The sequence below is a fragment of the Triturus cristatus genome, chromosome 6, assembly GCF_964204655.1.
Source record: "Triturus cristatus chromosome 6, aTriCri1.1, whole genome shotgun sequence".
In the NCBI taxonomy this organism is placed as follows: Eukaryota; Metazoa; Chordata; class Amphibia; order Caudata; family Salamandridae; genus Triturus; species Triturus cristatus.
Genome location: NC_140589.1, coordinates 1,616,728,481 through 1,616,741,291, shown reverse-complemented (window position 1 = coordinate 1,616,741,291; position 12,811 = coordinate 1,616,728,481). Strand labels below are relative to the sequence as shown.

Here is a 12,811-nt window from a genome sequence, read left to right as displayed (position 1 = left end):
AGTGAATCACAGGGCACTTCTGTCTATAACTTGAGGGTAAAGTAGTCAGAAGGAGATAGAAGGCACTTTGTGTTCTGCTTAATAACATCACCTGGTCACCACAAAGCTTTTTACTACACTTCCAATGGTTGTGAGCTGGCGTTCATTCTAATCCTGTTAAGTGTATTGTTTATTATAGCATGGGTTTTGAAGCATTACATTCTGATCATTAATGGAATTTATTTTTTTCAATGGTTTGAGCAGTATAAATATTTGGGGATTTGGTCCTCTTTGATTTCTGAACCCCAAGCAATGTTGCCAGAATAATTAACTATGAATATGTGATTACAAGCCCAGGTTATAATGACTTATACTTATTTAAATAATATGGAACTGATAATAAAATGAAATGAAAAACTGTACATTTAGGGTATTGGCATTAAAACTACATGTTGCCCCTTGTCTATCGCTAAGATCACAAGATATTGGAAGTTAGACATGCGCACTGCTTCCCCGATTGCTCCATGTCGAGCAATGGACCATGGCTGCAACTTGTACCATAGATTATTGTGAGATGATTCTGGCTTACAGGCTAGTCCTGGTTTCAGTGTTTGAAACCCAACCATTTTACAATGTATTCTCTAAGAACCAGCTATATAGTTCCAAGGACCACTTCACATTATAGAACCGCCAGGCTCTTTTCCGGTGTTTCCTGAGGAGCGCAAAATGACCTGGAGCAAGAAAACTCATCTCAGTGCGAGAGCCACGATTTGTACGCCATAGTTTAAAATGTAATGCTGAAGAGATGCATCCTCACTGATGTTGATATGGGGCACAAACACCAGAGTTGGCCTTTTGACCTACTTTCCTGTGCCAGCTTGGTGACCTATAGAAAGGTAGCAAATGTCATGGTAGTGGAAACATCTAACCAATCCAAAATCTCTTTACTCAATGTAACCCGAGTGCTGTAAACAGAACCCACTTCTGTTCTTGTTTTAATCTCATGTCACTCAATGGTGGGAGTGACAGGGTCAAAAGAAATCTTTCACACAGATCATACACTACAAATTATACCTTCCTGACCATGGCGTGCTGCTCAGGGAGGCTCGCATAGGAAGAACGAGAAGCTATCTTGCGCATTTCGAGTTGGGGCAGGGTTGTCAATGCAATGGCATCATTAGACCAGACTAAAGACATAGAAAGCAGAGGGAGAAGCAGAAGGCCAGGTAGGTCCCAAGAGTTCTCTTGAGTGCAGAAAGTTATACTGCATATAAAACACGGAGTAAACACAGGATTATACCAAGGGGAACATGAATATTCTAAAAACGATATAGTGACGCTCTTCAGTTAGCCAGGTTTCATTTACAGGGAGATGTTGTACATAGCACCATGATGTGATATCATTTTCCAGTGGCAGCAGCCGGTATCAGCCCTTGATAAGGCTGAGAAACTCCTCTCTTGTTTTGGGATCTTCTCGAAAGACTCCAAGCATGGTACTGGTCACAGTCCTGCTGCCCATTTTCTGCACTCCTCTCATGACCATACACATGTGCCTGGGGATTGAGATAAACACAGGACATTAAAGAATGAAAACAGCATCTCATCATCACAACAATAAGAGCATCCTTCTGTAGCCATGTGTTTCCATCTAACACGTTTCACTCTAAGAAGCTTTATCAAGGTTTGATTATAACAAGAACCGAGTTTTGGGGGCATAATTATTTGCTTCATTACCTACTAAAAGTGCAACTTCTCTAAAACACGTGCACAGCACAGACGGTCTATGTTACAAGCAAATAAAAAAGATAACAACATGTTACATATATATATATATGTGTGTGTGTGTACATGTATATATATATTCTATCTATCTTATGATACCCATCTTCAGCATACTCCTTCGCAAAGATAAGCGAATATATTACTAAAAGGAGACCATCTCTCCTGCAGTGTTTGCACTGTACAATGCCACTATTGTTAACAGCTGAATACACTTAAAGAATTTTAAGTTGTGAGCACAACCTTCCCACACGGTGTTTGTGTTAAATTTCAATTTGCAAAAGGCATTAGGGCGACCGTATCTTATCCTAATTACATATTTCATTGCCGAATACTGACTTTTTAAATATCGCAGGCATTTCATAATGTGTAATTTATTTTTCATATGTTTACCAAGTTACTGCAAATTGCTCAGAGCTTAAGTTACCAGGCCTTGTAATCATTTACAGCACAGAAGTCACAGCGGATTGGGCAAATGGTCGCCAAGTCTTGTTTGGAAATGAGATCAAAGCTGCTCCGGATTCCATGGTCAGAGGCAAAGTGCATGTATGTACAGTGACGTATGCATGCATCTTGTTCGGGTGGAAATGTGTTTTGTATATTCATCGGTGTCTTCTTCTGCACGTCAACTAACGCTGTCACAATTTACGAAATCTGTCTGCTGTTGCAAGCGCTCCCTTCCTTCAAGATCGCAAAGGAGCGCTACAGCTGCCTTCATCCACCGAAGTCTAAAACAATCTATACATTTAATTTAGCTGAAAATATTTTAGAAAGATTGGGCCATTAGGGCTGTGGAGAGTGTGCACTCCACTAAAAGCACAAATGCTCGTACGTGGAGATTAGGCAAGCTAAATACACAATAAATGTATGTAGTTGTGTCTTTTCCAAGTCTCTGGAGACGAGAAGAGCGGGGATGACAGAGGCATCTGGTCGAAGATTACGTCACAGCATGGCCCCAAACACCTGGATTCAGGTAGAAATTATTGCTGCGCCTGGACTAAAACACGACTACACAAATGGAAACGCTTTGAAAACGAGGCGCTTCACCTCGAGGGCGTGTGGCCAGGGCCTTAGGCAGTGGGCTGAACTTGCCGGTCATATACAAGGTGTCACACCCCACAAGAAGCACAACTTGGTGACACTGACAGAGTATGCTCTGTATGCGTGTTTTTTCAGACTGTTGCGTGCTACAGACCTCCTCATCTAATGAAACTGCGTTAACGAACTATTATCTTGTACACGCAGCTGCTGTACATGAAAACTCTCTATTGTTTCGCTAGATGGTTTAAGCAGCTTAACATGCCAATTTCCCGAAGCCACACAGCTAATTAACTGCACGTCCGCAGCTGGATGACATGTAACGTCATTATCATTGTGCTTTTCCGGTCCCACGTAAGGTGTGCAAACAAAGCCTCCTGATCCTTCAAAATTAGACTCAATGAGAGTCCTACCACCCCTCCCCCCCCAACACACACACACACACACACAGACACCAGGCTTACATCCCACACTGCCTTAAACGTAATGTTGACCTGGACTTGACCAATGACTTACGCTGCTTCGATCACCACTGCGACACCCGCGGGCTGCAGGGCTTCGGTAATGGCGACTGCAATCTGCTTGGTAAGCCTCTCTTGAACTGGAAATAAAGAAAGGACAATTAATAGTGCCCAGGAGGTCGCGAGCTCAAACCATTGTTTCTGCAATAGAGCTACAGTCATGCTAGGAGTACCTACAGTTCATATATTCCAAGTCAGAGTAGCACTCTTCCCATAGCGAAGTATGTAGCATAAGAGAGTACTGGTACTACTGAAAAGGAGGATATAATGTTAGAGTACTTGGTGCTTCTTAGAGAAAAGTACACACCATTGGCCTAGCTGTCATTTTAAGCCTTACTGAGAAAGGTAGGCCTCGACTTCTACAGGTTACTACTTTGCTGAGAGTAAACACTTTTTAGGTATCCACAATCCCAGGAATTTAACGACAGTCTTAGATGTCCTGCAGGGTTCGAAATTTACACGTGCAAAATTTTAATCTAGTGCACAATTGTTCTTGTGTGAATGGTGAACAAATGTGTATTTGCATAGATAGGAAAATAATCTTCACTATGGCAAAATCTCTTCCCCTGATCCCGAATTCACACTGTGAAAGGACACTTACTCCTGCTTTTTTACATAAGTAAATTTGTATGCATTTCCGGGGTGGGGTACTACCTGTAAAATATTTTTGAAAACATATGAACGTTCACTTTAGTTTGGAGTGCTTCCCGTGCTTCCCCCTCATGCACTTAAATTCCCACAATCCCATCATAAGCCCCTAACCTACAAATGAAGGTGTTTCACCATACTGGCAGATTTATGTGATTGTTAGTTCACTTTACAATTGTAAAATGGATTTAACATGTGTTTTGCATTCGTAAATTGCAGGTTTATGCACCTACAAGCTTTTGATTGCCTAAAAGTTTTCTGACTCAGACAAGTAAGGAGCTTGAATGAGCACGGGCACTTAATTCTCTTATGTGAATTTTGAACAGTCACTGAAAACACGTTTTTATTATTTAATCGAGGTTTACGATTTTTTCAGTCCTGCCACATATGGTGGCTCCTTCCAGTCACCTTTGAGTAAGTTTATAAATAGTTACATAAATATTGGTGGGCGGTTGGACATAACCAGGTATTGGTTTTGTGTTAGGTTCTTTGCCTTCTCAACTTCAGCTTCTGGGGTAAGGTAGTTAGTCCTGGGGAATGGCGAGGGTTCATATGTAAGAACAGAAGCCTTGGTGAGTGACAGGGAGTGGCCGTTGTGCATTGCTTGTGGTCTGAATCTGGCCGAATCAGCTTTTCTCTTTCACTACATCACATCACCACAGCATACAGTCATAGCTCAAGCAAAGGTCTCAGTTAAAAGTTCAGTATTCAAGAAACATCTCAAGATGAAATAGATTGGATCTAGACAATGACAGCAACCACAGAAATTGATAATGTTTTTCCAATTTCGTGAGTGTTAAATGTGTGATGTGGGAACTGCATGCACAATGTTGCTATCGATTATGGATTGTGGCTGCCAGGCAGCGGCTGCTTTTTTAGGTCTCACCTGGGCAGCGCATGCGCTGTCTCTCCGAGACATCAAGTAATCTGTAAGTTAGGTGAAACTCCACCCATTGCCGTGAAAATTGTCCTGCTGCTTGCCGTTCATTGAACTTTGGCATTGCTCTTCTTAGCTGCATTTTTATTGACTGTTGATTTGATACGTACTTCCGTTTATTCCAGAAGCAGCACCGTCTAACTACAATTAAGTTCCGCTGCAGGACTATATCTATTAATGTATGGACTACTTCGTTGGTATACGTTTAATGTGTACGGCCGCTTTGTTTCCTGTGCTGTTTGTTCACCCGATCCTGTGGGATGACCACTTTCTACCATTGTTTTTTATTCATTCCTTCAGCAGCTACAGCGTCCGCAGCACACCCGTTGCGCCTCATCACACAGCATATGCGCCTTAGTTTATTTCCACATGGCGTCTATAGCCTCTTCCACCTCTCACTACATCAGCGAAACCAGCATGGGAGTCGAATTTCTACTTCACCTACTATGCGGGCCCGCCCGCAGCGGCTTGACTTGCTCAAGAAGAACCGTCCGCGTGAGTACCGATCACTGTGGCCAATATTCATCGCAGTTCCACTCCACTCCTCTAACACCCACCTCTCTTTACACCATCACCCCCCTTTTAATCCCTTTTAAAACCCACCATTATCTACACAACAAATCCCATTAAAAACACCCACGGCAGTACACCACAAAATAAAATACCAGTTTTCTAACATATCAGGACGGCCCTAACGCATCTTACCCCGCGCTTACCTACTCATCTTGGTAAAATATCAGTTTAACTGTCATTAATATATTTATATTGCCCCCTTCCTTTTTGCATCCCTCATTTTTCTCCCAACCGTTGCACCTTATTTTCTTTCCGCATAGCATCTGTAGCCTCTTTCACCTCTTCCCAAGTTCTTTACATGAACATCAATTGCGTTACACAAGGTTATATTTATTTTGTATACACGGGGAAATGAAGCGCTTTTTTATGTTAGGTTAGGTGGTTGACTTTAGTGTAATTTTGTAATCTGCATCCGCAACTTCTAAAAAATTATATTCGTCCAGCTCAGCATATCAGTAATGTTGGCATCCGCCATGCGGAGGGGCGTTCATTACACATGTTCAATGTTTGTGATATGTGCCTGTGCTCCTCTCTGTGAGCCACAAAAATACTGGCAAAAACCCAACAAAGTTAACCAAAATTAAAATTAAACACAAATGCAAAGACAGATTGACTCACGAGCTCTGGCACTAAAAAGCACTTGTTTTCAGGCGGGTATACACATGTACATAGGGGAAATTCCATCACTCAGTACGCAGAGCCAATGGCTGAAGTGGGCTGACCCACTGCCCATGCTCAAAGCTGTGGTGGGCGGAAGCAAAATGTGAATGGCACAACAACAGACCAATGGATGAAGGGGGCTGGCTGAAACCCCCTACAAGTAATATATTATATGTATTTATTTTTGTAAAATCAAAAGGTCTTGGCTAATGCCAGACCTAAAAAGACACAAATACAAACCTTGTAGTCGCCTGCTGAAGACTTCAACGATTCTGAAACAAAAGAGATTGAATTCAGAAACACAGTATGAGATACAGTTTGCTGTACCACAATCAGACAAAAAACGAACAACTCCAAAAAGTTGACATTGTAAACCAAGCCAGCAGGGAAGGGATGGCCTTCAGTATAGAGATTAATCATAACACAAAGCTTCATATGTACAGAAAAGTAATGAGCACAGATTAGGACCATCAGTTAGATTCTGTCATGCCTACCCTTGCATACTGGGTACTGTTTTGCCCTTTTGTTTCAGGCCTGCTAGAGTAAACCCTTAGCACTAACAGGCAGGAACATGTAGTATTTGAAGGATTGTAAGTATCTTATGTTTAAAGGTAATTTAGATTGGTACAAATTGCCAACATTTGCCACGCCCTTGCGTGCCATGCCAGTCAATCCTTCTACAGTACAGGGGTCCTGTACTCTTATACACCTACCTCAGGCCCAGGTAATAAGCCATGATTCATAGAAGACAGCCTGACAGCGGGCCCTTACTACTAAGATCACGCCTACTAACGAAGAGGTAGGCAGGAAAATGTCATGAATAAATGAAACCGAGATAATGTGATCCGTTCTATTTATTTTTTAACATATTAAATATGGCTACCCCAAACACTATGGGAATGTAACTAGGAGACAGAGTATGGTACTCACCAAAGATTGTTTTGTTCACTCCTACATGTTCACTCCATGTGTTATGCTCTTTTTCTAACTCATGATGCAATATCCCTAAATATATGTTTGTGAAATATTGTTATGCAGCTCCTTTTCTGTTCAGTTTCAAAAGCAGTATCAAGTGGACCAACAAAGTGTGTATGGTCCACAAAGAAGTAAACACATAGAAACAGTTTTAGAGTATGGCAGAATAAGGTGTGGTCTTTACCAAACATGGTAAATACAGGTACCCTGGGTTGAATATGTATTGTGGGTCATAAATACATCAGATTACACTTCACAGACCTCTGCATTACATGCAGATTTGTTATTTATTGCTGTGAAATATGCATGTTTTGCCATTTTGCCTAGGCTTATCCCCACTATATTTCGCCGCGTTTCATCTAACAAAATGTATAAGGAGAAAACAAATGGTAACTCCCTGCCCCCATCTGAGATTAGCCTTTGGCTGTGGGCAGGGAGGTGTGGTGTTGGCCAAAATGTCTTCAGCCAAGGATCCCATTGGGCACAGCCAAAGGATGTGCCGTAATGGGTACCTTGGTAAGAAAGGGGCATGTCCACAGGCAAAGCAATGTGGTCAGTGCCTCCTGGCACCTTTCATGGATGCGTCATGTGCATGTCAGCTGCACCCAGGGATGGTCAAAAACACTTCCTTAATAACTACCCACTGGGCACAGGCAAAGGCCAATTGCATATCGTGAAAAAAAACAGAACTATTTGCAAGAATATCTTTAACCTAAGGGATGTTATGATAAAAAAAAATTAATTGCCGACATTTTATATTGCATCTTCCTTCGTATTTGAACCGATTTAGGACCTTACATCTCTCGTCTAATGATTTACTAAGGTATGTCGGTAGCCAGAAGGTAGCTTCCGAAAATGCAAATACTTTAGGAGCCAAAGTCACAAAGCTATTTACATACCTAAGTGATATTTAGGTGCACAATTAGCAGCACTTATGAGTGCAAATTCAACTTTGTGGATTACGGAATGCGAGTTTGAGCTTGTAAAATTATTTACTCACACCTGAAATTACACCATCATGGTGTAAATTTACATGGAAGCAAATCCTCACACAAAGGTGTGCTGTGTTTATTTCAAAGTGGAGGCATCTGCAAAAGGTAAGTACCTACAAAGTTTAAAACAAGTGTGTGGGTCTTTTCAAACCCTTTTCAAGTACTATCCCACCTGTTAAAGAGTTATAGGTTTACCCCGTCACAGGCAGAGGAGAGAGAACACTCACAATCTGGGAAGAGTGCTGTCCACAGGGAAAAATTAGGTCTTTGTGTTGGAAAACCCTAACAAATGTGTGCAAATACATCTCTGCATAACATTTACCCAGTTGGAAAAACATTGTTGCTACATTTCTGAATGTGTAAATGTGTATTCATGTTATTACTTCTGTAAAGCAGTGACATTCACAGTTTCCCAGGAGAATTCCTGGAATATTTGTAAATTTTCAGATAGCCAGAAATTTCTTTTAGGGGACCAGCTTACTGACTTTCTTCCTGAATTCGGCCACAGGTGAGGCCTCACTAATGATGCGTAGAGCAGATAAACCTCACTGTTGAGCACCCCAATAAATCCCTAACTCACCACATTACTAGAAGTGCACAGCTCCTAATACATCTGGAAATCTAAAAGTTTAGGGAGGAGGTGTCTAAGCAGTAAGGGGAACATCCCACATCTGTAGGAGCAGGACAGGATGAGCGATCATGGCACCAGTTCAAGAACAAATGACGGCACAACAACAACAACATGTTTAGAGATAAACATATCAAAATTATTTTTATCATTATCTTACACGGCAGTCACAAAAACATTTCCAATGTATATCATTTATATAAAAAATAATGCAAGTATTTTGTTCATTCACGACTCTCCAGGAAACCTGTGCACCCCAAACCATGCCACCCAAATCAGAGTTACTCCGCTAACGGGGAGCGAGGAACAAGCATTACCTAGACCCCAAACAGAAACACAATGACACACATATTCTGCGATCGTGTGTTGTGAAGGCATTAAGAAGGATATTTTAAATCCAATGAGCTTTAATACTTAGTGTTGGAGCAGAAATATTATTTCTTGATCCTAAGCACCAAAAGGACCATTGTGGGAATACGGAATAAAGAAATAGCGGGAACTTAAGAAACTCACCGTGCAAGCTTGCTCAACCCTACCACTTTCTTTGTTGGGATGTAGCCAATGTGAACCTGCAGACCAAAAACACCGACAGTGAATCTTCACAAAAAACAAAGTTTTTTCTAAAATACATGTATGAAATACCAACATGCACTGACAGACTCAGAGAATTTGGTGGTAAATATGTGCATATACATAGTGCCGGCATACAATGGTAGAAAAAGCTGTGAGATTTATTTAACTTGATTCATTGTTTATGCATTTTTCGCTCCTGGTGTATTTAGGGATATTATTTGATTGAAACACACACTGTTGTCTAAGAGACACACCATGCTTACCTATGCTATCATCTGCTGGCTGCAATATGAATGCACTTTAAAACTTCTGAGTGAACAGTAAAAAATAGGGCCCAATTCACAAAGAGAGTAGTAAATCTGTACCTGTAATAGGTCTCCTATGTATGAGTGCAGATTAATTACTTTTAGGATTTTACAAACATTTGCAGTAGCAGGCCAGGAAAGCTGCACCAAACTCAGGTAACTATTGACTTTACAACTTCTATCAGTGGTTTATGGCCAGCTTAAGTTCTTAAAGAGCCCTGGCGTGTTGGTTGATAGTGTGGTGCAATATATTTATTAGGATAGGAAGAATACGGTTAGACCGGTCGACCTCAAAGCTGGGGAACCGGGTTCGAGTCTTGGCAACGACGCTCAACATCCTGTGATTCTGGGCAAATCCCTTAATCTCCCCGCGCCTAACAAAAATTAATGTGTCCATTTGTAATGAAACTGGTGCTCATGTAAAGCGCTCTGATACCCGATGTCTCGGGTGTAGTTTGCGCTATTGTAAGACTCGTTTTTTTTTTTTTTAAATCCTCTTATACACTATTTTAATATTAATTACATTTAGGTATAGGGTGTAATGGGCGGTTATTTTCTCAATCCTGTTTACTGATGTCAGGGGTTTTGGTAACTCTGGAGGCGGGAACAGTCTGGCCTATTACAAGGAGGAACCCTGAAGGTCACTAAGAAATGTGGAATAATTACTTGGGAGCCGGTAATTCCAGGGCAGATTCCTCCGGTAATTTTACATTTTGCCCTGGGATTGCCATCAACGTTTTCAGCTTCTTTGATCGGATAGAAGTAAACCTCACTTAATTCCAATGAACTGCTTTTCAGAATTAAGTAGCCGCCTGTAATGAGGGCCTAGGCAGGGAGCTTCTCATCAGCCATATAGGGTGCCTTGAAATTCCCTCAACATCTGTTTAATGAGTGAAAACAATGTAGGAAACCCATTACCTTGCCAAAGAACGGTACCAAGTGGTGTTCACAAAGCGAAAACATATCGATATCCTTCACGATGACTATCTCGTCATGATCTTCATCAAAGAGGGCATCGTTGAGAATTTCTGAAACAGAAAAGAAGAATTTACACCTTAGTGTCCCCTTTGTAATCTCTGTCTGTCGAAGAATGAGGCTCCATGCTCACTTTATAATGCTCCCGCCGCTCTCCCTGGGCTCTCAGGTATAATGCTCTGTGTAACAGCTGCATTTGTCTTGTCATATCTCGTTTACCCTCTCTCACTAATGCTCTCCTGCCATCCAACCCTATATTAAATGCATTGTTTCTTGCACAGTACGTATAGAATTTGCATTCGAGTGCAAGATTCCCAATAAATAAATGCTTCCATAAAGAATTACATGCTCAGATAAAGACAGCCAGGCCCATATTTATCATAGTGTTGCGGCGTCCTGTCGCCCACTTGCTAGGCGCAAGGGCCATTCAAGACAAAAGTCAGATTTGTCAAGCCAGACAAGGCCTCCTTGCGTGGGCCCAAATAGATTGATAAATCTCGTGTCGTACAAGGCAGCGGAAATCGCTATGCTGCGTTTCTCCGCCGCGGGAAGGCGCTCAATGGGTGAAGCATGGGTGCCATGCATCCACCCAAAGATTTTGGGGCATTCCCATATTATCATTAGTGTTAAACCTGGGAATGCATCAAAATGCTGCGCCTCCCCAGGGGAGGCATAACAAGGAGAAATATCTTTATTTCTCCTTGTTTTTTGCTCTTTCTATGTGAAAGAAGAAAATACCTCTGACGTGTTCCTTCCTGCACAGCAGCTTAGCTTCCGACGGGGGGCAGTGGGGGGTTGGGGTTGTTACACCCCCCCCAGTAAATGTATTTTCCAACAAATAGTTGGGTCCAGAGCTTTCAGACTGGGTATGATGAGATGTCTGACGGATTCCACCAGAAATTGTTCCCTACACCAGTAGCGGCTTGTGGAGGGAGTGCTGCGGGGTGGTGGGGCGGGGGAGGGGCAGGGTGGGGGGTAGTAAACTCCAGATCACGGCCGACCGGAGTAATGTCAATTAATAAATAAATAAATAAAACGAATTTCATTGCACGCGCTGCATCGCCACTTGGCGTTTCAGCACGCGCAATGAAATTCGTTTTATTTATTTATTTATTTACATTACTTCGGTCGGCCGTGAGCTACCCCTCACCCTTCCCTCCCCCGCCCCGCAGCGCTCCCTCCACGAGCCGCTACTGCCCTGCACACAGACAAAAAAGCACACACACTCTCTTCATCTCTGTTTTGAAAGTCCTCAAAAATATTGGTTATTTTACAAACTGTTGTGTTTTCTCTCATAGTGCTCCCACCAATGCACATTCCTTTCCCTTTCCACTGCCCCTTAGACCTCACTCAAACACCCTGCTTGTCATACACTGTATTTTATCATAATATGCTAGCATGATTGTCAGAAAATCTGAAGCTCATCTTCCCCCCCCCCATCTTACTGACCATAAAAACGTATTGTCTACAATGCAGGCACCGTTCAGCCATGACACAAGGGTGCCTGCGTTGGAAGGGTGCCTGCGTTGCAAGGGTGCCTGCGTTGGAAGGGTGTCTGCGTTGGAAGGGTGCCTGCGTTGGAAGGGTGCCTGCGTTGGAAGGGTGTCGGTGTCTGCGTTGGAAGGGTGCCTGCGTTGGAAGGGTGCCTCCATTGGAAGGGTGCCTGCGTTGGCACAAGGCAGTACATTGTGCGTCAGCGCAAGGAAAGGACAGGAATACACTGTTTAATGGTAAATACAGCGCACCCCTTGCTGCATTGCGCTGCGTGAAAGTACGATACGTCTGGGTCTTTGTTACAAGACGGGTGACTTTTGCCGCAAGCAGGCGGTGAGTTGTCAGGAGGGCAGGATTCTGGCTGAGCCAGAGTGAGGATGAATGGGTCACTCACGGCCAAGACTCATGACTTCCTAGCCCTTGACATTCATCTCATGATCTGGCTGCCCATTGACATTCTTGACCATTGATTTCTGGGACACTCGCTTCTCTATTCTCCATTTAGTGAGGACATGGGGCGGAGCGGGCCATGCCTGCGTGACCTGACCGTATCTTCCTTCGTGTATATATCATGCTTTCCAAACATTCTCAGCTCGAGCCAACTAACAGCAATCATTTGCTGATCTTGCTGACGGGGGCGGGGCCGTCGGAGGCCTGGTGTTGAAGAGCGCTCTCGAGGCCTGGCCGTGCCCGGCGCCCCATCTGGAAGCAGTAGCTGTGCGTGTTTAAGTGCG

At 42.8% G+C, this 12,811-nt stretch overlaps 1 protein-coding gene across 1 annotated transcript in view; it reads right to left on the bottom strand.

Annotated features, from left to right (window-relative positions):
* Positions 1-228: 228 nt before the first annotated feature.
* The window catches only part of LOC146821720 (GTP cyclohydrolase 1-like), a 42,247-nt gene continuing 29,664 nt past the window's right edge, over positions 229-12,811 (bottom strand). The window contains exons 2-6 of the mRNA XM_085612756.1: positions 10,527-10,636; positions 9,244-9,299; positions 6,376-6,407; positions 3,313-3,397; positions 229-1,532 (exon numbers count right to left, since the gene is read on the bottom strand). Of these exons, the coding sequence (XP_085468882.1) occupies positions 1,406-1,532; positions 3,313-3,397; positions 6,376-6,407; positions 9,244-9,299; positions 10,527-10,636 (410 nt within the window). The 3' untranslated portion in view covers positions 229-1,405. The remainder of the gene's footprint in view (positions 1,533-3,312; positions 3,398-6,375; positions 6,408-9,243; positions 9,300-10,526; positions 10,637-12,811) is intronic.